The sequence below is a fragment of the Notamacropus eugenii genome, chromosome 1 (assembly GCF_028372415.1).
Source record: "Notamacropus eugenii isolate mMacEug1 chromosome 1, mMacEug1.pri_v2, whole genome shotgun sequence".
NCBI lineage: Eukaryota > Metazoa > Chordata > Mammalia > Diprotodontia > Macropodidae > Notamacropus > Notamacropus eugenii.
In genome coordinates this window covers 268,989,220-269,011,171 of record NC_092872.1, presented here as the reverse complement: position 1 = coordinate 269,011,171, position 21,952 = coordinate 268,989,220, and the positions used below count along the sequence as shown (strand labels likewise).

At 41.4% G+C, this 21,952-nt stretch overlaps 1 protein-coding gene across 1 annotated transcript in view; it reads right to left on the bottom strand.

Moving 5' to 3' along the window:
- Positions 1-21,122, bottom strand: part of ANK3 (ankyrin 3) — a 715,857-nt gene extending 694,735 nt beyond the window's left edge. Inside the window, exon 1 of the mRNA XM_072628881.1 lies at positions 20,972-21,122. Coding sequence (XP_072484982.1) covers positions 20,972-21,007 — 36 coding nt within the window. The 5' untranslated portion in view covers positions 21,008-21,122. The remainder of the gene's footprint in view (positions 1-20,971) is intronic.
- Between the last annotated feature and the right edge of the window lie 830 nt (positions 21,123-21,952).

Sequence of the window (21,952 nt, the reverse complement as noted above, 5' to 3'; positions counted from 1 at the left end):
TGGCTTAATGGAATTTTGTTCTACCTACTCTTCTACCTACTTAAACAATGATGCTAATTTCCTGCACAATAGGAAAAACAATGGGAAATAAGATGAAATAAGTGGGAAGGAGCACAACTTTCAGATGTATCTGCAAGAAGAGAGTCCATTCCTTGGTTTGAAAGTCCCATCAATGGAAGCCTGCTTCCCAAGTGGCCCACTGGCCCAGAAGTCAATCAGAGCAGTGAGGAAGGTATGACTTATGGAGCTACACAGTGAATCTGCTACAGACATAGTGCCCCTTGCAAGGGATTGTTATAAATTTGAATCTTAAGTAATATAGAGTAACTTTTTAACCTAATTAAAACTTGAAATTTCTCTATATGATTTGCTTAAAATTCCATCACATCATCTGCCATGAAATCAGAAACACCTAAAAAAAAAAAGCAATAAAGCTGGAACAAGATCAAAAAATTTCAAGCAATTTTAAATTCTAGTACCTGGTTTTAAATGATCGGATAACTTCAATAAAGTTAGCTGTGCAATTTTAAAACTTCTAAAAGAATATATTTTTAAAAATAGGAATATCAGATCTGTCCAACTTTCTAAATTAGTTATTTTAACTGCAAAAAATCACATTGAATACAAGAGGAAATGTACTGCAAGTCTAACTTTAATTTTGTATTTATGAAATTATACCTTATTAGTGGTTTAATGAGATTTTCATGTTTTTTATTGAAAATATAATGAATGTTTTATGTATATGTGCATATATAATACTATATATATTCATAGACGTGTATATTCACAATCAAAAATGCAAAGTTTAGCCAACTTAGGTTAAATGAATTCTAGAAATTTAAAACATTCATTCAACAAATATTTTTGGAACATATCCTTGTCATTGTCATTGAGCTTAAGAAATATCAAAAATCTGTACTATTTTATTAAGAAACCAAAATTTGTTTTTTTTTTAATTTTTAGAATTACTTTTATAACATTAAGTTCTATTCTTTTGCTATGAAGGTCAACATGAAATCTGCTAAGCAAAATTAGCTTATTACTAGAGGAAAACATTCATGATAAAATTGTTTAGATTTTCCACATTTATAAAGTTTATGTCCACATAAACCATTTCCTGTTAAAGCACTTTTGATATTTAAAAAATAAAAGGAAATAGTCATTCTATAAAATATGTAACCAAGGAGGATTTTGCCTTGATCTCCACTGTAAAACAAGATAATTTTTACAATGGAGAATTATTGCCTGCTAGGAATGGGGCTAGAAGCAGAGTGAAAGATGTGAGCCCAAACCACAGTTCTACTACTTAGTCCTCCTGTGACTCAGTCATTTAACTTCCCTGGAACCTCAGCCCTCTCCTCTGTAAGAAAGAAAGTTTTGGATTAGATGGTTTCTGAGAAATCTCCCAACTCTATATTTAGGATACGAAGAAGTGTTTTCTAGGATATTATTGCCATCCCCCTCTTTTAAAATTGGCAAGCCTCAACCTGAAGAAAAGATGAGAAAATGTACTACCTTCTTCCCTTCACTCTAGTGCTTTGGTGAGGGTAAAAAGTATTGCATACAATGATCTACTATGATCGACTTAGCTCTTCTCAGCAATACAATGATGCAAGATCATCCAAGAGACTCACTATGGAAAATGTCCACATCAGGAGAAAGAACTGATAGAATCTGAATGCAGATTGAAGCATACTATTTTCACTTTTTAAAATTTTTCTCATTTTTTCCTTTTGTTCTATTTCTCCTTTTACAACATGAATAATATGGATATATGTCTGACATGATTGCACATATGTAACCTGTATCAAATTGCTTACTATCTTAGGGAGGGGGGAGAGGAGGGAGGGAGAAAATTTAGAACTCAAAATTTTAAATAAAAAAAAGAATGTCAAGATTATCACATGAACTGTCAGACTCAGTGAATGTGTTCGTTAATTTGGATGATTTTCTTTCTTTCTTTTTTTATTATTTGTAATAGGGGCAGCTGGGTGGTGCAGTGGATAGAGAGCCTGACCTGGAGTCAGGAAGACTCGTCTTTCTGAGTTGAAATCTGATCTCAGACCCTTACTAGCTGTATGACCCTGGGTAAGTCACTTAACCCTACTGGCCTCACATTCCTCATCTGTAAAATGAATTGAAGAAGGAAATAGCAAACTGCTCCAGTTTCTTTGCCAAGAAAATCCCAAATGGAATCAGGAAGAGTCAGCCACAACTGAAAAATGACTCAACCACAATAAGGAATGGCCCCAGTGGGGAGGAAATGGGGAGAGAAAGGGATACATTGGAAAAATGAAAATGACGTAAAAATAAAATATATCAATCACAATCTTTTTTAAAAAATTTAAACAAAACAGAAATTGTAAGCCACCCCAAACAGAACATGACAGTAAAATTTTGTCCAATTTAAAGGGACAATTTTCTCACCCAGGTTTCTATGAGCTACATTAGCCCTTGACTCTTGTCTCTAACAAGAAGGAAAACATATCCTACCCAAAGATCAAATAAAATGGTCAAGGGGATTTTCTTTGGCTTTTGTTTAAACAAACAAAACCTCAGAAATAACCTACAAGTCTGGAGCAGAGTCCTACCTTTTTTGGCAAGAGAAGGGAGGGAAGCAAAGGGTTACCAAACACAGTACTTAGATGTTTATTCATGGAATCCATGCCTAGTGGCAACTAAATGACAGTAGAAAACAGATTGGATCCTTTAACAACAAGGTCTTCAAAAGCAGAGAGTTTTGTTTTTTTTTCATTTGTATTAACATAAATGTCCTAGATGAAAGACAAAGCCACTACATGTTGAGGAATTACAGAATTGTCAAAAAGATAAAACTTCCCCAAAATTAAAAGTACCCTAGACATCCAGGGTATAATTACTGTCCATACCCCCTCCTGAAGCCAGATTGTTGGCAAGTTTTCAAAACCTTGGCTTAAACATACGTTCAAAATAACCTAACCACTAACTGGTACCATATATCATAACCACCCTTAGATGACATTGGATTGTTCTGGAAATTACCACACTGGCAAACACTCAGAAAATTTTATCCAAGTTTTGTCCACCCTAAAACCAAGTACAATGCTCTCTTTGGACACAGTAAGTGCTTAATAAATGTTTGCTGAATGAATTTCATGGCTTAACACAGGCATTGCCAGAATGCATAAGCTTTTGGCTTCTGCCTACAGGGTCTGGGTCAATTCTAGGCCATCTACCAAAGGTCTGAATCAGCTCAGTGGGAAGCTTTGCAAGATCAGATCCAGAGGTTCAGACCTTGCCCACAGCAATTCAGTGTCCTCTAAAACTAACCCCGGAACAGCGAGGTCCTTCCAATAGGAAATGGTAGAAAATCAAGGGGTATGCAGGACCTTCCTTTGGATACCACATCTATTAACAGCCCCCCAAACAAACTAGGGAAGTCTCTTAGGTACAATTGAGTATAACTACAAAGGCCACCTCATCAAAATCATTTTTAATACAATCAACCATCAAGGTATAATGTTGAGAGTGAAATTCTAAAATGTTTTATCCAATTCTATGAGTCAGCTCAGCTGGTTTAACTCAAAGGTATATGAGTAGAGTAGTTGATATCACATAAGTGAATATGAGGATTTCAGAGTCAAAAGGAGCTCAGAGGTGCTAGTGGCCTAAACCACATCAGGAAAAGGATGTCCATGACAATATACTTGACAAGTGGTCCTCCAACACCTGCTTAATCAAGCTCCGTGCTTAATCCCTCTACCCCAGCTTACTCTACAGTCTTCACTATCATAATTCAATTACTTTCTCTTCCTGGAAATTCCCTTTACCATAATGGTCTCCTTCTCCCATTAGTAATTTCTTTCTGGGGTCCTGTATTTTAGGAACTGGCACAAGCTGATCATATTTCATTTCCTTCCCATCTATACTTCTGATTCTCCAGATTTTGCCACTATGCCTGAATGGGTGCCTTCTCTCCCTGCCTTAGAGACAGATGGCAGTGTAGTGGATAGAGCACTGGGTCTGAGATAAGAAGATCTGAGTTCAAATTTAGCCTGACAATAGCTATGCGACCCTGGGCAAGTCACTTAGACTCTGTTTGTCTCAATTTCCTCAACCGTAAAATGAGGATAACAGTAGCATCCACCCAGGAGGGTTGTTGTGAGGATCAAATGAAATCATTTGGAAAAAAGCATTTAGCATAGTGCCTGGCATATAGTAGGTGCTATATAAATGTTTGATCCCTTCCTTCTTTCTTTTATGTATTGTCTTGCCCCCATTTGAATGTAAACTCCTCTAGGACAGGGACTATCTTTCATTTGTATCTGCAGAACTTAACCACAGTGTCTGGCATACAGTAAGTGCTTAATAAAAGTGTGTTGTTTAATGCCTGACTACTTCCAAGAGTCAAGAAGAGTAGAGAACCTATGACCTCTTCAGGCAGCCCATTCCACTTAAGATAGCTCTAATGGTTAGAGTCACCAAGTGAGGGTCACCAAGATTAAATTTGCCCACGGAGAGCTCCTGGGCGTATCTGATGGGACTGAGTGGAATAAACCTAATACCTCTCTTCCATATGCCAGATCTCTAATGTTCCTTCCAGCTCTCAATCTAGGAGCCAGAAGACTTTCAAGTACTTAGCATCAGCTCTCCTATTCCCCCACATGTTCTCCAGCATTCCAGAGAGATTGTCCATATGACTGATGCTGAACAGATGAGGGGTTAACAAGGGAGCACTCCTTCCTTCATTCTCCATTCAGGTCATGGGAGAGGAAGGAAATGCATGTGTAGCCACATTCCTGTATAAACATTGGCTTATCTGGTAGGCTGTCGGACAACATACTCATCAGCCTTCCTAAGTCTATAGTAATATTATAAATGGCATTCCCATTAATAAACCTGAAGCAACGTAGGCAACAGAATCGTCAGAGAAGGGTTAAAGTCCATGGAGCATTGTTTGAATGTGAAATATATTTCACTTTATTCCAATTCTTTGAAAACTGTTGGTTGTATATTATAGTTCATATGTGTCACTGAACCAAAATTTTTCATCAAATCATAGAATCTCAAAACCAAAGGGACATCAGGGTTTATCTAGTTCAATCCAGACAGGAATTAGAATCCCTTTTACAATATTCCTAAAATGTCAACATCCAGTCTTTGATTGAAGAACTCCCACCCTCCAGAAGCAGTCCCTTCCACTGATGGATAGCTTGAATGTCAGCAAGTTTTTCCCACACCCGTCTGCTCCTTTGTAACATCCACTCACTGCTCCTCTTCTGTGTGATACCTCATCAAATACATAAAGATCATGTGCCCCATAATTCTTTCCTTCTTCAGCCTAAACATTCTCAGCTCTTTGAACCTGCCTTCACAAGACGATCTCACAGCCCTTTATTATCCTATTTGTTCTCCTCTGGATACTTTATTTATCAGGGTCCCTCATAATCCCATCTGCTTCTCATTCTTCTGTCTCCCCAGAAGCACCTGGCAAAGGGAATGGAGGTCATCCCAGCCTGCCATCTGGTCGCTTCCTATTGTAACTATTCAGCCAACTAGGTGCTAAGCTTTGTTATTTCTACACTATTGTAGGACTGAAAGTGTCATAAGACTTTTCTTAGTTCAGCACCCTGAGGCAAAGCCTTGACCATCTTCCCCCCACCCCAGTTACAGTCCTGCACCTCACTCACTGACAAAACCAATATTCAGTCAGTCAATCAATAAGCACGCATTGCTAACCTGTGCCAGGCACTATGCCAAATGCTGGGGATTCAAAGTAAGGCAAAAGACAGTCCCGGATCTCAAGAAGTTCCAAGTTTAATGAGGGAGACAATACACAAACAGTATGGACAAGCAAAACGTAGCAAAATACAAAGGAGATAACCAATGGAGGGAAATAGCATTAAGGGGGATGGGGAAGTTTTTACACAACATGACATTTTTGCTGGGATGTGAAGGAAACTGGAGAAGCCAGATAAAACATTCACTGAATCTTATAAAAAGCATAAACTCCTAAAAGTGTGTCCTAGGTTCATTTCCACTTGGACATTTATAAATGAATCCAAAACAAACTCTGGACGCAAAATCTGTTCAAGAAAACTAGCCTATATGAAGTTTCATAATCTTCCTGAAGGACTAATGCTAGGTATTCCCCAAAGGCAAAGCTAAGATTGGTCTCATTTGACTTACCGTCCTCCCTCTTCCCGTCCCCCTCCCCCCCTCCCCCCCCCCCCCCCCCCCCCGCATTAGTACCCTATCTCTTTTATTGTAGGAGGAATTGCCCACCAGAATTGCCCTTTGGGTAGGCTAGGTTAGGTAAATTATTTTCCTTAAGGATAAGGGAAAAGAACTAGACCCATGATTTCATTACAAAGAAAACTCTCAGGTGAGAAAAACTTCCTTTTTCAATGCAGACAGGCACTTTCTCCACCTGCCTGGGATATCAAACTCAGATAGCAGTGGATCCTTTTGTCTACGTATTGACTTAGAAAACCACAAAATAGCATTATCAATGTTGTATTGTATTTTTGCATATTTTGTTAAACATCCTTCAATTGCATTTTAATCTGGTTCTAACAGCCCTGAGAGTTTGACAGCTCAGCCACTCTAAAAGGATCTAAGGAATTAAGTAACCCAAGATCACACAGAGAGTAAGAGCAAAATGTAGAATTTGAACCCAGGTCTTCCCTGGCTCCAGGGCCAGCTCCCTACCACTGTACCACAACTTCCTCATCTTTTCCTTAAAAGATATTGAATCTATCCTATTGACTGCAAAAGAAAAGGCTCCAAACTGTGGTCCCTATGGACAAAATAGCCAGGACATGGAGCTTTCCAGCTCACAATTGGCTGACCACCACCCACAACTCAGAGGCAGGAAAAGTTTTATTCAATTGACTCAAGGCTGTCTCCCCGCCAAATATTCTTCCTGTTGTGGCTGTTAATGTCCTTTTGATAAATGCTAAATGCTGTTTCACTCTAATTTTGAACCTTAGGTACCACATCCTGGATCAAGCCTGACCAACCATATTTCACTCGTTAGATCAACTCAATGGAAGACAGCAACCAAGTGTTATTAAACACTGAGTTATATAACATGAGCAGCATGCATTGTCCTTACTCAATAGTCAAGGTGATCTGTGAGCTTGTTAATAGCTTTGTTGAATTCAATTTTAAAAAAATTGTCTAAGTCTGTATTTGGTTGTCTGTGTTGTAGTGTCTGCAGAGAGATTTTGGTTTTCTGTGCTTTCCTGGTCAGGATGGGGGCAAACTTTTATTTTTGGTAAATGCCCCAAAGAGTGGCAATATAGAAAAGTGAGAAATGGAGAAGACCTGGGTTCAAGTCTTGACTCTGCCATGGACTGGCTGTGTAACTCTGAACAAACTGTTCAACCTCTCAGTGATCTAGGCCCTCTGGGTACTCCTCTGGGTCTACAGGTTGCATGAAGGGTGGCAGTCTTCATTGGTAAAAGGAGGTTCCTCATTCATGAGTTCCCTAAACCAATGAAATGGCAAGTCCAATCTCTAGCCTATCCCTGAATAACCCCCTATGACCATATTGTAAGCTACTTGAGGGTAGAATGTATAATTTATCATTGAAACTCCCTTAGCCCAGCACATTGTAACTGAAAAAAGCTTGATAAATTATTTTAATGGTTCTTTTCTTTTTAGCATGTCATTTATCATGGCAAAAAAATAAAAATAAAAAAAAGAGGAGGAGGAAGGGGAGGAGGAGGAGAAAGTAAAGGATCATGAAGCGTAGTACACAAAGTCCTTTCTGGTTGATTAGATTGAAGGAGAATAGAAAAAACAAAGTCAATTCCAGAATTAACAAACAGTTCTGGTGACATGGCCATAATGTTCCTACATGGGCTATAAATTATGGACACGTAAATTTAATCCCAACAAAGAACTGCCTTCCAAAGTCATGAACTTGTTAAATCCTGTCTCATGCCCCTAGTACTGTTCTATTCTCACATTATGCTGTATTTCAAGTTAAATGAAAAGCAAGTCGTGGAGTGAGACAAATGCCAAAGGGGGAATTCCCCAGTGAGTTTCTTTTTGCTCTTGGATCCCAGGAGACTGACCTGATTCTAGTCACTCCCTAGAGATGTGAGCCAGCATTAAAGGAAAGCTACTTTAAGCAACTCAGGATGAGCATGCAACACTATTTGATGCTAGTATTGATTGGGGTTTGGGGGTGGGAGGATCACATTCATTTCAGGGTATGGCTGAAGGTGTGATTCAAAGTAGAAATGAAAGCCCTCCAGACCCACCCTGGCAGGGACCCTTCAAACTACCTGGTCTCCCAGTGTCCCTAGACCAAGCCAGGGCCCCAGTGTCAATAGAGGCTCTAAGGCTGGGTGAGCTTCCCTTCATTTCTTCTCAGCAGCAATGGATTTGGATGGGATTGCTTAGACCTTCCACACTCTAAAAACTCATCCTTTAAAAATAAAGATTTATAAACTCTTTTGATCATAGCATGATGGAAGCAAAGAATATCAGATCTGAAAGGGACCTTAGAGATCTTCTACTTCAACCCTCTCAATTTACAGTCAAGGAAACAGCCTCAAAGAGGTGAAGGCTCAAGGTCCTATAAATAAGAAGAGGCACAACTCAAGCCTAACATTTTTTCCCTCTACAGCAAGAAAATTCTCCTATTTGGAAACCTAGAAGACAAAGTTCTTACTCCTCAACCTGATCTTCAAGGCTTTCCACAATCCAGCCCCAAGTCACCTTTATAGTTTTACTCCACCTCTACTTCCCTAAGCAAGCCTTCAGCTCCAGCTAAATAGGTCTCCTCACAATCTCATCAATCAATTGACCATGTGCTCCCATGACATCAAACCTTCATTCGTGCCATTCTCCTGCCTGCTCTTGCCCCTTTACCTAAATCCCTCCTCTTTTTCAAGGGGTAGTACTTAAGGTGCCCTTCCACTATGGTACCAAGTCAGACCAAAGTACAACCACAACTTTCTCCTCTGAATTCCCAAAATGAATGAATGAATGAATGAATGAATGAATGACTAGAGCATTTGTTGACATGCAAAGCACTGCTCTAAGTGCCAGCTGGAGATATAAATAGAAAACTCAGACAGTCCTTGCTCCTTGGGGTGCTCACATTCCAGTGGGGGATACGATACTCATGGAAGGTTTAAGTCATAAGTCAGATGGAAATGTCCCAAGGTCTTAGGGCAAATAAATGTCATTACTTATTCTTTAATGTCATTTCCGCTAATAAATCCATAAAACACAAAATCAAAACGCTTACGTATATATTACCACATTTGGCCCTTGTCCATTTCTGCTTCCTCAAGTTAGTCATCTCTTCCTGATTATAAGTCAAACCTCCCTCCTTGAGGATAGTGACTGGCTCAAACTCATTGTTTTAACCTCCAGGGATGGCATCTAATCCAGGTCTTTGCATACAATAATGCCTCAAATAAACATATTGGTAACTGGTAGTTTCAGATGAATCTGGATAGTTCTGAGACAGCCAAAAAACTGACACAACAATTTAATAGGCAGGACTCCAACAATCATTCTATCAAACATTTATTCTATTTCTTTTTATACAAAATAATCACTAGACTACTTTAAAGTCTAGGGACTTTATAGGTTCTGAGATCAGAGCTAGAAGTGACCCTTGAGAGCTCATCCAACCCCTTCATTTTACACATAAGGAAACTGAGGTCTAGAGGAGTAAATTGAGTTGCCCAAGGCCATGCAGTTTAGAAGGAATGGGGCTTGGATTCCAAAAGAAGTCCTCTGGTGCCAGACCCAGCAGTCTGCACTGGATCCATTACACATTCATGGCACTTCAAGGAAGGCAACACTGAATAACAGCAAGGCTCAGTTTGATTTCATGACTGATCAAAGTCACCAAAAACTCCAGAGGTCAGATGATGAAAAATACTCCCTCTCTTTGGTCAGAGGTGGCCACCATAAGGGTGATGGTATGGTAAAAGGGAAAATGAAAGCCGAAGGACTTGGATTCCCATTGTGATCCTATTGCTTACTACCTGTGTATCCTTAGGAAAGTCACCTAGCTCCAATTTGCTCACCCTAGATTAGAGATGGTTGAGCCAGATGGTCTCTGAGGTCCATTCAATTGCAAAGACACTCTAAGAGGTCAGGTACAGAATGATGTCTATTCTGTCAGGCATGGTTAGGGTACAAATTTATTTTAACTGATATTGATATGGCACTTAGAAATTGATAGGATCACAGATTTAGAGCTAAAGGGGATGGAATTATAGTATCCAAAAGTTGGAAGGAATCCCAACAGTTACAAAAGGAATGTCCATTATAACCTGAAAAGTGGTCATCCTTTAAGGTCATCTCTTGTCATTAAAAAAAAAATTGAGGAGAAAATGATTCCACTCATGGAAGAAGGGAAGATAATGGAAGGCTTTATGAAGGGAGTATCACTAAAACTGAACTTTGAATTAAAAGGGGAGTTTTAGCATGTGGAGATGAGGAGGAAGTACATTCAGGCAACTATGGGGTAGGGACTGAGCAAAGCATGGAAAGAGGAGATGGCAGGATGAGATCAGAGGACAAAAAGGAGAAAAACATATACTCTCCAACCTTCTATCCTGCTTATTCCAGCCCTGGCTATTATTGGGGCAAATCACACTAGCTCCCAAGTGTCCAGGCTGAAGCTCTGAAGAAGCTCACTGTGGAAAGGGGTATTCAGAGAGATGCCTGCCAGATGGAAATGGTTACTCATGAAATAATTCCTTTGTGTTCCAAATACTTTGAGGAAAAGCTCCTTCCAAGTTCAGAAACATATGGTGCTAGATCTCCTTATTAGACAACAGCATTTCAATAAACTTGGGCTCCTTCCTTGTGCTCAAACGTACACATTAGTAAACACATTCTGTCCAACTGAGGGATATAAGTTTCAGGAAAATTCTCAACTTTTTCATCTCTTAATATTATCAGCAAACCAGGCTGAGTCAATAAATATTCATTAGGCATCTATTATGTACCAGGATCTGGGCATACAAAGAAAAAAAAAGTCCCTGCTCTCAAGAAGCTTCTATTCTACTGAGGAATCAATGAAACATCATAGCCTCACAGAGTTAGTTCTGAAGTGACCTAGTCAAACTCCCTTATTTTTACAGATGAAAAAGTTAAGACTGACAAATGAAAAATTACTCTCTCAAGGTCACACAAGTAGTAAGTGGCAAAGCCAAGATTCAAACCCAACTGACTCTAACTCCAATGATGTTTCCTACTGTACTACATGACATTCCTAACAGATGAGTATATACCTGACAATTACATATACATACATAATCAGATTTTATATATATATATGTATATACACACATACATATACATTTGTACATATATAAAATGCCACATCTATGCCATTAGAATAAAAGTTTCATACAAGTAGAGACTGCTTCATTCATTATACTTGTCACCACAGGGAAAGGAGCACAGTAGGTATTTAATAAATATTCTTGGTTGATTAATTGATCCATAATTGGAGAAGGGAAAGGGTATTAAATCCTGGTAAGATTAGTAAAGGGTTCCCATAAGAGATATTCTTAATCTTTTTGTGTGTCATGGACCACCTCCCTCTCGACCCTTCATAGCTATCTTGGGAAATCTAATGACCTCTTCTAAGGATATTGGTTAGAACTGTCTAAAATAAAATACATAGGACACAAAGGAAACCAGTTAAGTTGAAATAGGATTATCAAAAAAAAAAAATTTAAACAAGATCACAGAGTGTGGACTAAGAACTGACCAAATCAATTGGAGAGTGGCTGAACAAGTTGTGACATATAAATGTAATGGAATACCATTGTGCTATAACCTGGAAAGACTTACATGAACTGATGCAAAGTGAAGTGAGAAGAACCAGGGGAACATAATATGCAGTATCAGCAACGTTGTCCAATGATTGACTTAGCTTTTCTCAACAGTGCAATGATCCAAAACAAGTTCCAAAGACTCATGATGCCAAATGCTATACACATCCAGAGATAGAACTGATGGAGTCTGAATGCAGATAAAAGCATACTATTTTCACTTTCTTTAATTTTTCATTTTTTCCCTTTTGTTCTGCTTCTTTTTCACAACATAACTAATATGCAAATATGTTTTACATAATTGCACAGAGGTAAACTATGTCAAACTATTTAACATCATAGGGAGTGGGGGAGATGAAGAAACAAAGGAGAAAATTTGGAACTCAAAAATTTATTTTGTTAATGTTAAAAATTGTTTTTACATGTAATTTAAAAATACTATTTAAAGGGGGGGGAAAACCAAAATAGGTCTTTAATAAATGTTTCCTGAGTGGAAGTAAATTTAATAGTTTAAAGAACTGCAACATTAAATTCCTGTTCATTCAACTAAAAAAAGATAATAAATTTAAAAAAAGAAGAAGAAGAAGAAGAAGAAGAACTCTTTCCAAAGAGAATGGCACAATTTCAGTCTTGAAAGAAGTCAGGATTCTCTGAGAAGAGGCAGAGTCTTCCAGGCCCAGAGCCCAGAGACAAGAGATAGAATGCCAAGTTTGGGAAAGACAAGTAGACTAGTCCGACCAAAAGGTAGAGTGAACAAAGAAGAATACTAGACAATAAGAATGGAATTCAGAATGCAAAGGACATTAAATGCCAAGATAATTTTGTATTTCTCCTAGAGGAGAGTGATATAATTAGACTTGAACTTTCAGAAGATGATATTGACCACTACATGGAGGATGAATTGGAAAGGGAAGAATTTGCAAGCTGGGAGTTCAATTAGGAGGCTATTACAATAGTCCAGTCTCAAAACCGTGGCTGCTAAGCAATTCTTGATGATGAACAAAATACAAAAAATACATTCAACATCTTATATTTGTGCAAAGGTCTAAAATCTTGTTTCTTTATTTAATCACCAGTTCCTGCTAATATAAATTTAGACAAGTACTAAGGAAAATTGTCCCTATCCCCTAGTAATGGTTAAAAAAAAAAAAAAAGCGGAAATGATTCCATCATCTCTTACATTTAACTGAAGAAAATAAAACTTGGCTATTATAGGCCTACTCTCCCTTTGTGATTCAGAAGAGAGTGGCTAATTAAGCCAAACAATGCTTCTCAAGAGAAAGAATTAAGACCGAATTTGCACAAAACATGCCTTAAAAAACTTAACAAATAGTGGGTTGTATTTTGGGTGAAGTCAGTCTCCTCTGCTGGGATATTATCCAGATTTCATGGAATTTCAGCTTTGGAAGGCACCTCTAAGGCCATCTATTCTAACCCATCCTCTAACTGAAATTCCTTCTACATCTTAACCAAATGGTCATCTTCGAAGTGATCATCCAACCCTAGTGATGTAAAGGGATCTCTCTCTTCACCTTCTCCTCCTGAGCAACATTATTTCAGAGGATTTAGGTTGTCTAGTCCAACCCTATCACAATGTAGAGGAGGAAACTGAGGTCCAGAGAGGTTATGTAAGTTTTCTAAGCTCACAAAGATAGCAAGAACTAGACTCCAAATCCAGGGGTCTTTCCAACGTACCACATTGTTTCTTCAGGACCTCATTCCTGAGAACTTGCCCTCATGCATCTTGAGCCCACCTGCCATGAAAAAGTCCTCTCTCTGAGTTATCTGAAGGTGCTAGGCAGACTATTCCCAGATCATTTTTATGATGAATTCTAAGATGGAGCCATCGCTCCCTCCCAAGACTTCCATCATTTCAGCAATGAGTTTCTTCTTTATTGTAAAGTATCAGGTTCTGAATGTGCTATCCATCTCATTTCATTGACCTTTCCAAGAACAAAACTGACATTAAGGTGAATGCAGGAATTAAATCACCTAGCCTGCTATGGTTCTGAGGGAAAGCACTAATAAAATTCTTTAAAAATACAGAAATCCACTTCCCTTGGAATTATCAAAGGCACAGGAAGAATCTGCTTGTACTGTTTGCAAGCATGTTAGGACAAGGGACCCAGGCTGTTCTTTCAGAACAGTTCTGATTGGCCATTAGCCTAAAAACTGTTCTTTCCAATATGGGAGTAGGAAAGAATAAGGAATGGACTAAGCATTTATTAAGCACTTCTTATGTTCCAGGCACTCGGCTAAGTGTCAGTAAGGCTATTATCTGTTGATCTTCACAACAACCCTGGGAGGGGGCTGCTGGTCTGATCCCCATTTTAAAGTTGAGGAAACTGAGGTTAACAGCAATTAAGTGACTTGCCCAGTGTCACACATCTGTTAAGTACCTAAGAACGGATTTGAACTCAGATCTTCCTGAATCCAGTCCTAGTTCTCTATCTGCCCAGTTGCCCTCTGTTCTTGGCACATCGTAGGCATTTAATAAAATCCAAATTGACTAGTTGATCTGAGTCATGAAATAACAGAAGTTGGCTCTGGAGAAGTGCTTTCTGTGCATGAAAGACTGTTGGCATGAACACACAGAGGCGGGAAAAACCCAGAAGGAGATTTCAGGGAGAGATAGGGGAATGCCTGACAGGCCAATGCGATTGGTATGTCCTGTTCAGAAAAAGGAGTCACATGAAATAAGGCCAGACAATAACTGCAATGAGAAACTGAATGCTGAGAAGTTACGATGCCTGAGCTTGGCCCTAATAGATATGAACCACTTCCTGCTCTTCAGAAGTCCATGGATATGGAAAACTGAGGATAATTTAAGTCTTTTTAGAATAGAATGAATATATTATGATCTCAAAGACCAATTAGTTCAACTTCCAAGCATTTTACAAAGGAGGAAACTGATCCCCACAGATTCAGTGACTTGTTCAAGGTCACATAGGTAGTGAGTAAACAGGAGAGGCAGGGTGTGCACCCTGGCCATCTGACCCATGCTTTCTCCAGTAACAAAAGTTCTTTCTTCCTTCCTCTTTTTTCTTCCTCATTATAATGATATCTGTCTAGGAGTGAGCTGGAGGATTCAGGAACAATGGGAAATAAGAGGTTGCTGTAAAAATGAAAAACAGCAATTTTTTAAATTAAGGAAACGTCTAAAGTCAGGTTTGGACCAAAGTGTGAAGGCTCTGGAATGCTAGGCTAAGGTATTAGCATTTTCTGCTTGGGAGCTTCTGAAGTGGATTTTGTTGGGGTTTTTTGGGGGGGGGTAGGGAGGATACCTGATCTTATTTGAACATTAAGCTTACTTTGTCAGCTGTGTAGAAAATGGATTAGAAAAGAGGCGCCTATAAAGGCAGGGAAACAATGCTTTCAGTTATAAAAATACAAACTAGCCAATCACCAAAATAAATCCTGATAGAGATACTGTGGAATGAATACAAATAAAACAAGCAAAAGTTACAATTTACTCATAATTTCATCGTGTAAAAAATTGCATCTCAGAAACTGGCCCCTCATTTTGGGTCCCATAGAGTCAACCAGTCAGAAGGTGCTCAACACACATTCGTTCAAACTGTGTGGATTGCTGTGCCTGGCCACAGAGGCTGTGTCTACCAGGAAAGGTCACAGTCACTGATTAGATCATAAGTGACCTAGTTCTTTTCTGAAAGGGAGACTTCAATAATGCAAAGTGACCAAGTTTCGTCGTCCACAAAAGCCCTTCTATATGACTGTAGCGCAGGTGAGGGCCTCTACAGAGGCTCAGACTATTCAGCATGCTCACAAAAGTCACCCTGACTGAGCTAGAATTCCCTTCCAGCTAGCGCATAACACTGAGGCAGGCAGAATCTCCAGACGTCAGAGCTGACAGCATCCCAGTTCAATTAGGTCCTGATCAAGAATCTCCTCTGATATCTCTGGACCATTTGACCTTTGTTTTAAGACTTCCAAGGGAGGTATTAGCTTTTGGAGAGTTCAGAAGTTGTTTCTTTAAACTGTGCCTCAGTCGGCCTCTTTGTCACTGACGAGGCAATGGATACACTCTCTGATAGAGGGATAGAAGATCCCTGCATTTGCCACACACTGGCTGTATGATGTCACACATGTTACTTAACCTCTCATTGTCCCAAGCTATGTGCTAAGATTTTAAGATACAAAGAAGGTCAGTCATTGACAAGCGTTTATTAAGTGCCTACTGAGTGGCACGTATACTATGCTAAGTGCTGCAAAAGAAACTGACCCACAGTGGCAGAGTGTCTTCCCAGGGACCTCTGTGCACAGGACCAAACAAACCAACAAAATGTCTCTTCACACTCCCGGATCAAGTAGACCAAGTAGGATGCCTCTTCCATTGGATGCCAACAGCTTTCCTCCCCTGCCCCCAATATTACTTCTTCCTGTGAAAAGTCATTTTTTTTCCTGAGTATTAAAATAAAACTGCTGTATCCAGGAAGAAATGTGTCGGATCTGGAGTCAAAATCCTGTCTCCAGTACTTATTACCAAAGGGAACGTAGGCTATTCACTTTACCTTGCTGGGATAGAGTTTTCCTCCTCTCTCAAAGAAGACTAACCATATTTGTACTATCTAGCTCCCCAGGGGCTTTGAAAATGACAAAGCATCATGTAAATATGAGCTATCAGCACTGTCAGCATGAGTACTTATTTCACTCAATGCTTCTCCATCTTAAGAGATGGTCTTCAGGAATTCTGCTGGTCAAAAAATTCAACATGCTGTAGCCAACTGGCAACAAAATTCCTCTGAACTTGGGCTGTATCTCAGACAACGATGAATCTGTCCTTCGTCACTGGGAAAGTCCTAGGAGCCTTTCCCTTCTTTGGACCTGATGCAGATCATACCCGCCTGCCAGCATGTTTGAGAGCCCAGGGTCACCTTTGTGCCATGTCAAACCTTCTCTCTTTTCACATATATAGAGCCCTAGCTCAGGCCTTTAACACCTTTCCTGTGGACTTTTGGACAACCTCTTTCTCCAATACATGCCCTTTATAGCTACCAAAATAATCTCCCTAAGCCTAGTAATAATAGCTAACATTTGTATAGCTCATACTATGTGCCAAGCACTGTGCTAAGTGTTTACAGTTATCATCTCATTTGATCCTCACAACCTACCTGCTATTATAATCATTCCCATTTTACAGTAAGGCAAACAGAGGTGATATGACTTGCTCAGGGTCACACAATAAGTGTTTGAAGTCATATTGTAACTCAAATCTCTCTGACTCCAAATCTAGTTCTCTGTCCACTGTGCCATCTAGATGTCAACAGCACAAGTCCTTCCATGTCCTTCCCTGTCTGAGAATTGTCAGTCACTACCTATCAACTCTAGAATAAAGTCTGAGCTCCTGTTTCTGTTACTTAAAGTCCCTCACTTAAAGTCTACAGTCAAACTTTCTAGGGTTATACAACACGCTACCATTGAAATCAGAGGGGACAACCAGCTTTTAATTTCCCTTCTATGATGATGCATCTCCCACCTCTACACCTTTCTTCACACAGGCTGTCTGCCCTCATGCCTGGCATTCACTCCCTATGTTGAGCTCTCTTCAGTACTTAGCAGAGGTATCACCACCTCTTTATAAGACGTCTGGTCTGATTACCCAGTTACTAATGGGGAGTTATTCTCCCTACAAAAATGACTTTGAACTTATCTGTTTACATGTTGCATTCTGGCCCCTATCTCCAGTGAAATATAAGCTCTTTGAGGACAGGGATTACTTTGCTTTCATCTTTGTATCCACAGTAACATGCACCTAGTAGGCACTTAGTGAATGATCCTAGAATTAAACGGGAATTGAGCCATTAAGTCATCAAACACTGTTTTTACTTTCAATTTCCAATAAGTCAGCCCAGTACTTAGAATGCTCTCTTGCAAACTGCTGTGATATTATTAAAGGTAAAGGAGAAACACTTGAAAACTGCCAGACAAAGACAACTTGTTCCTAGCATAACAAAAACAGAAAACAGAGATCTCCTGTACATGTTTCCAAGGGTTCTGAAATGCACCATCCACCTCCCACTAATGCTACTGTACCACATGCACCACCAAGAGTCCTCTTCATAATGCATTACAGTGCACATTTATGAAACAAATATTTATTTTCTGCCTTGCCATAAGAACAGATAGAAACCTTATAGCAAAAAAACAGCACAGAAGGAAGCATGGTAGATTGGAAAGAATATTTGTGAGTCACAGGTGCTGGGTTTAAATCCTGACTCCAAGGCTACAATTAATAATTTGGAGACCTGAGATATGTTTCCCATGCAAACAAGTCAAAAAAAGTGTCCTCCTGTAAAAAAAAAAAAAAATCATGGGGGAGGAGGGGTTGGTAGGGGGACGTGCCCCAGGACAAAAGGAGACTTTAGGACATAATCTTGTACTGGAAGACAGAAGTCCATGGGGACACAAGCAGGGAGAGGAGTAGGGCACAGTGCAGGGCCAGGTCAAAAGAAGAGCTCACCTGGGATGTGCTGGGAAGAGAAAGCTTCTGTCTAGTAAGTTTCTATTTTAACTAATTACTCTTGCTAACTAGGTGCAAAACTGAATTGTTTCTTCACTGCTGAAGGAATGTTAGTGCTGTTAGCACCCTCTACATTTCAGTCCCCTGGGATAGAACTCCGGTTGCCCTATCCTAGTTACTACCTTGCCTGGCTCTATTTACCAACTTTTTGACCTGAGGCAAATCACTTCCTTTCTATGGGCCTCAGTTTACTCATCAGTAAAATGAGAAAGCTAGACTAAGTAGAATTATAGATCCAGGGCTGGAAAGGACCTCAGAAACCATCTTAGTCCAACACCCTCATTAGACAAAGAAGGAAGCTGTGGCCCAGAGAAATTAGGTGATTTTCCCAAGGTCACCCAGTGACGAAAGAGCAGAGGTGAATTTGAACCCGTATCCTCTGAATGTCTAGCAAACCATGTTGCCTCCAGACTTGCTGATATCCAGGGTCCCTTCCCGTAAGAAGAATGCCTTTTTCTGAAGACAGCTTAATAAAGCCAGGTTTGGTGATTCTTGCAAGCTAGCACACCCCATGGGCCTTACTGCTTAGCAAGAGATTTCAGGAATGGAGCAAGGCACCTCTCCTTATGTGTGGTCGGCATATTTCCCACTGTAGCACAGACATCTGGAAGACCCAAAAGTAACTGGAGACTAATTAAATGTGATAAATGAGCAGGGTGTCGACACACTTTGCCTCGACAAATTCTTCAGAAACTTGGGTGCTTGTATAGCATGCTATGATTCTGCCCAACAGGAGACTATTTTCCTTTTGCTTGTTCTTCATGACCCCTAAAACAACAACTTTGCCAAGAGACAGAGTTTCTAGCAAACAGAAGTGTTATCAGTCCTTGCAACGGGGAAAGACACAGACAGGAGCCCCAAACTCCCAAAATACAGGGAGTATTAGTTGGAGATGTTCACGTTTCCTATAGGTCCTTATTTATTTTTATTTCTTTTTTTTCTTCTTTTCTTTGGCTACCCTTATTGTATATGCATTCATGTTCATTACTGAAAATCACCTTCCTTAGGGACAGGGTCATAACTAGATGGGAAGTATTTGCTGATATCACTTAAAGTCCTATATTGAAACAAGTGAGCTATGCACCTAGTTAGCAAAATTAATTAGTTAAAATAGAAGGCTAGCAGCTTTCTCTTACCACACTAATGGCCACACCCAGGTGAGATCTTGAGACCAGCTCTGCCCAGCTGCCCCACAACCATCTCCACCATATCCCAAACCTCAGCAGCAGCTTGTTTTGTCCAGTTTGTCCTGTGAACTATGACATTTGTGTTTCTCTCTAAAAGTAAGAGATACAGGTCTTTCCTGAGTACAGGCCAATGATGTTTAAAACCCAGGAGCAAACGTTCTTCTTCCCCCGACTTACTGAACCCTGTTCTCTCCTCACCTTTCACCAGGTAACTGTCACTGTAAAATACATTTGCCACCTTCTCATATTAATTTATATTCCTGTATACCTTTTGACGAAAAAGTCACTTTTAAAATAAGTCAGCACATACTTAGGCTTCAACAAGAGAAGCTAAGAGTCAAAGTCAGAGAGGCAGTATCATAAGCAAAGTGTGTGTGTGACTTGACAGCAAAGACCAAGCTCTCTTTTGTTACTGACAAAGTCTTATCAACTTCTATTGCAAGGAGATAGGTCTCCAACATCGTCCATCAGCAACTTTGCTTTTAAAAGCAAACTTGCCCCAGACTCTGAGGTAAATCAACTGTCAGTTTCCAAAGGCCATTGAACCTCCCTGAGCCATGCGGCTTTCAAAGAACGCCGGAGGGCACCGTCATTTCTTCCTGGAGTAGAAGCAGCTAGTAAACTTCTAAGTCTCGAGATTTCCCTACTTGCTTTACTCAACCTCTTCCCCATCGCCCCCTAAAATGCAGCTATTCCAGAGAGCTGTACCTTTAGGAAGGGCGAAGTCTGGCCCCAGGGGCAGGGAAAGAAGGAGATAAAGGCAGAAGAATGCCAAGGAAAGGTGAAGGATTCAAATACACCCTGGGTCATGCTTTCTTCGTTTCTCCTCCAGATCCCCTGGATGGAGCGAGGAGGAGAGGGACACTTAAACCCATCCATCTTCCACAGATGTAATGGAGGGAACCTTGGCTTGGAAAGCCGAGCGTCTGGGTTCGAATTCCGACTCGACCTTTTTTTTTTTTTTTTTTTGCTAGCTCTGCGATCTTGGGTAAAGCTTCACGCAGTGGCAGTGGCTGTTTCTGCCGTGTTAAATAGAGGACTGGGGTCTCTAGGAAAGGTTTCTAGCTCTAACTGCTTCTCTTTCCTCAGGGTGTTCCTTAAGTCGGAAGGGATTCAGTCCAGCGCCCCCCAGCCCTCCCCCCGGCACCTGTCCAGGAGCCCAACCCCAGGAGTAAGGGAGATGCCTTGCTGCGGGCACGGAGGGTAGCCCCGGGCCACTGTGGCTGCTAAGTCCCTGCTCCTGCTCTCGGAAGACACGGGCAGCGCTTGGTACTGGATGGTGCCTGAGGATCCTGCCTGGTCCGTCCCTTCTACCTGTGCCCCACGGCCCTTGCCTCTACCCCAGCTCGGTTTGCTCTCTCCCAGCTAGCCCCTATAAGCAACAAGTAGACGGGGAAGCTGGCCAAGACAAAGTGCCTGGGAGAGGGCGGACCGCTCACCTGGGTTCCCCGGGCTTCCGCGGCGGCGGAGGCCATGCTGGGGGGCACGGGCTCAGCTCGGGCGCTCGGAGGCAAAGTTGGCCGCTGGCTCTTCCTTCTTGGCTGCACCCGGCTCCTCTCGCGTCCCCTTCTTCTGGCCGCCCGGCTGGCTGTCGGTCCGTCGGCGAGTCCGTCACTTGCTCGGGCTGAGAGGATTCCGCCTGGCAGTGACTAGCTGGGTAGGGAGGAGTGCCCACAGCGGTCGCCAGGTGCCAGGTGCCCGGCCAGTCCTGCAGCAGCAGCTGCGGCGCGTGCCCTGCTAGGGGTAGGGGTGAGGGGCGGGGGAGCTCAGGTAAAGCTGCAGCGGGGGGCGGGGTGGGGGGGAGCTCAGGTAGAGCCGCGGCGGCGGAGCGTTCAGCTCGCTTGGTTCGTCTCAGAGTCACTTCCCTCCTCTTGGCTCCGCGGGGCTCCGCTGTCTTTCCTCCCCTCCTCCCCCCTCTCCCTCCTCTCCCTCCTCCTCTCCGCCCCCCTCCTTTCCCCGCCCCCCGCCCGGCGCCGGCCGCCTGCCAGCCGGGACACCTGGCCAGGACACGGAGCATGCCCAGTGCGCCCGCGCCCTCAGCCCGCCCAAAGTTTCCCCTTGGGCATTCCCAGGATCAGGGATCTGGCACCGGGACTTTGCTCCACCCCTTCTTTCCAAGCGAGGAAACTAGGGGCCCCCAAGAGAGGAAAGGCGACCTGCCTAAGGTTACACACACCGGCTTTCCGAGGCCACCACTTATACCAGAGGCACAGAAACAAGGCACCTCGCTGAGCCTCAGTTTCCTCACCTGGAAAATGGGAGCCATAAGACTGGCTTGCAGAACAGTTACTAATCTGCCCTCGAAGTAGTTCCTCCTCTCCGCCAATGAAATCTCAGATCTAGCCCCAAAAGAAAGGAATGAAGGCCCTTCACCGGGCTGCTCTGAGATCTTAAAGGAGCTATTAAGAGGGCAAGTATTC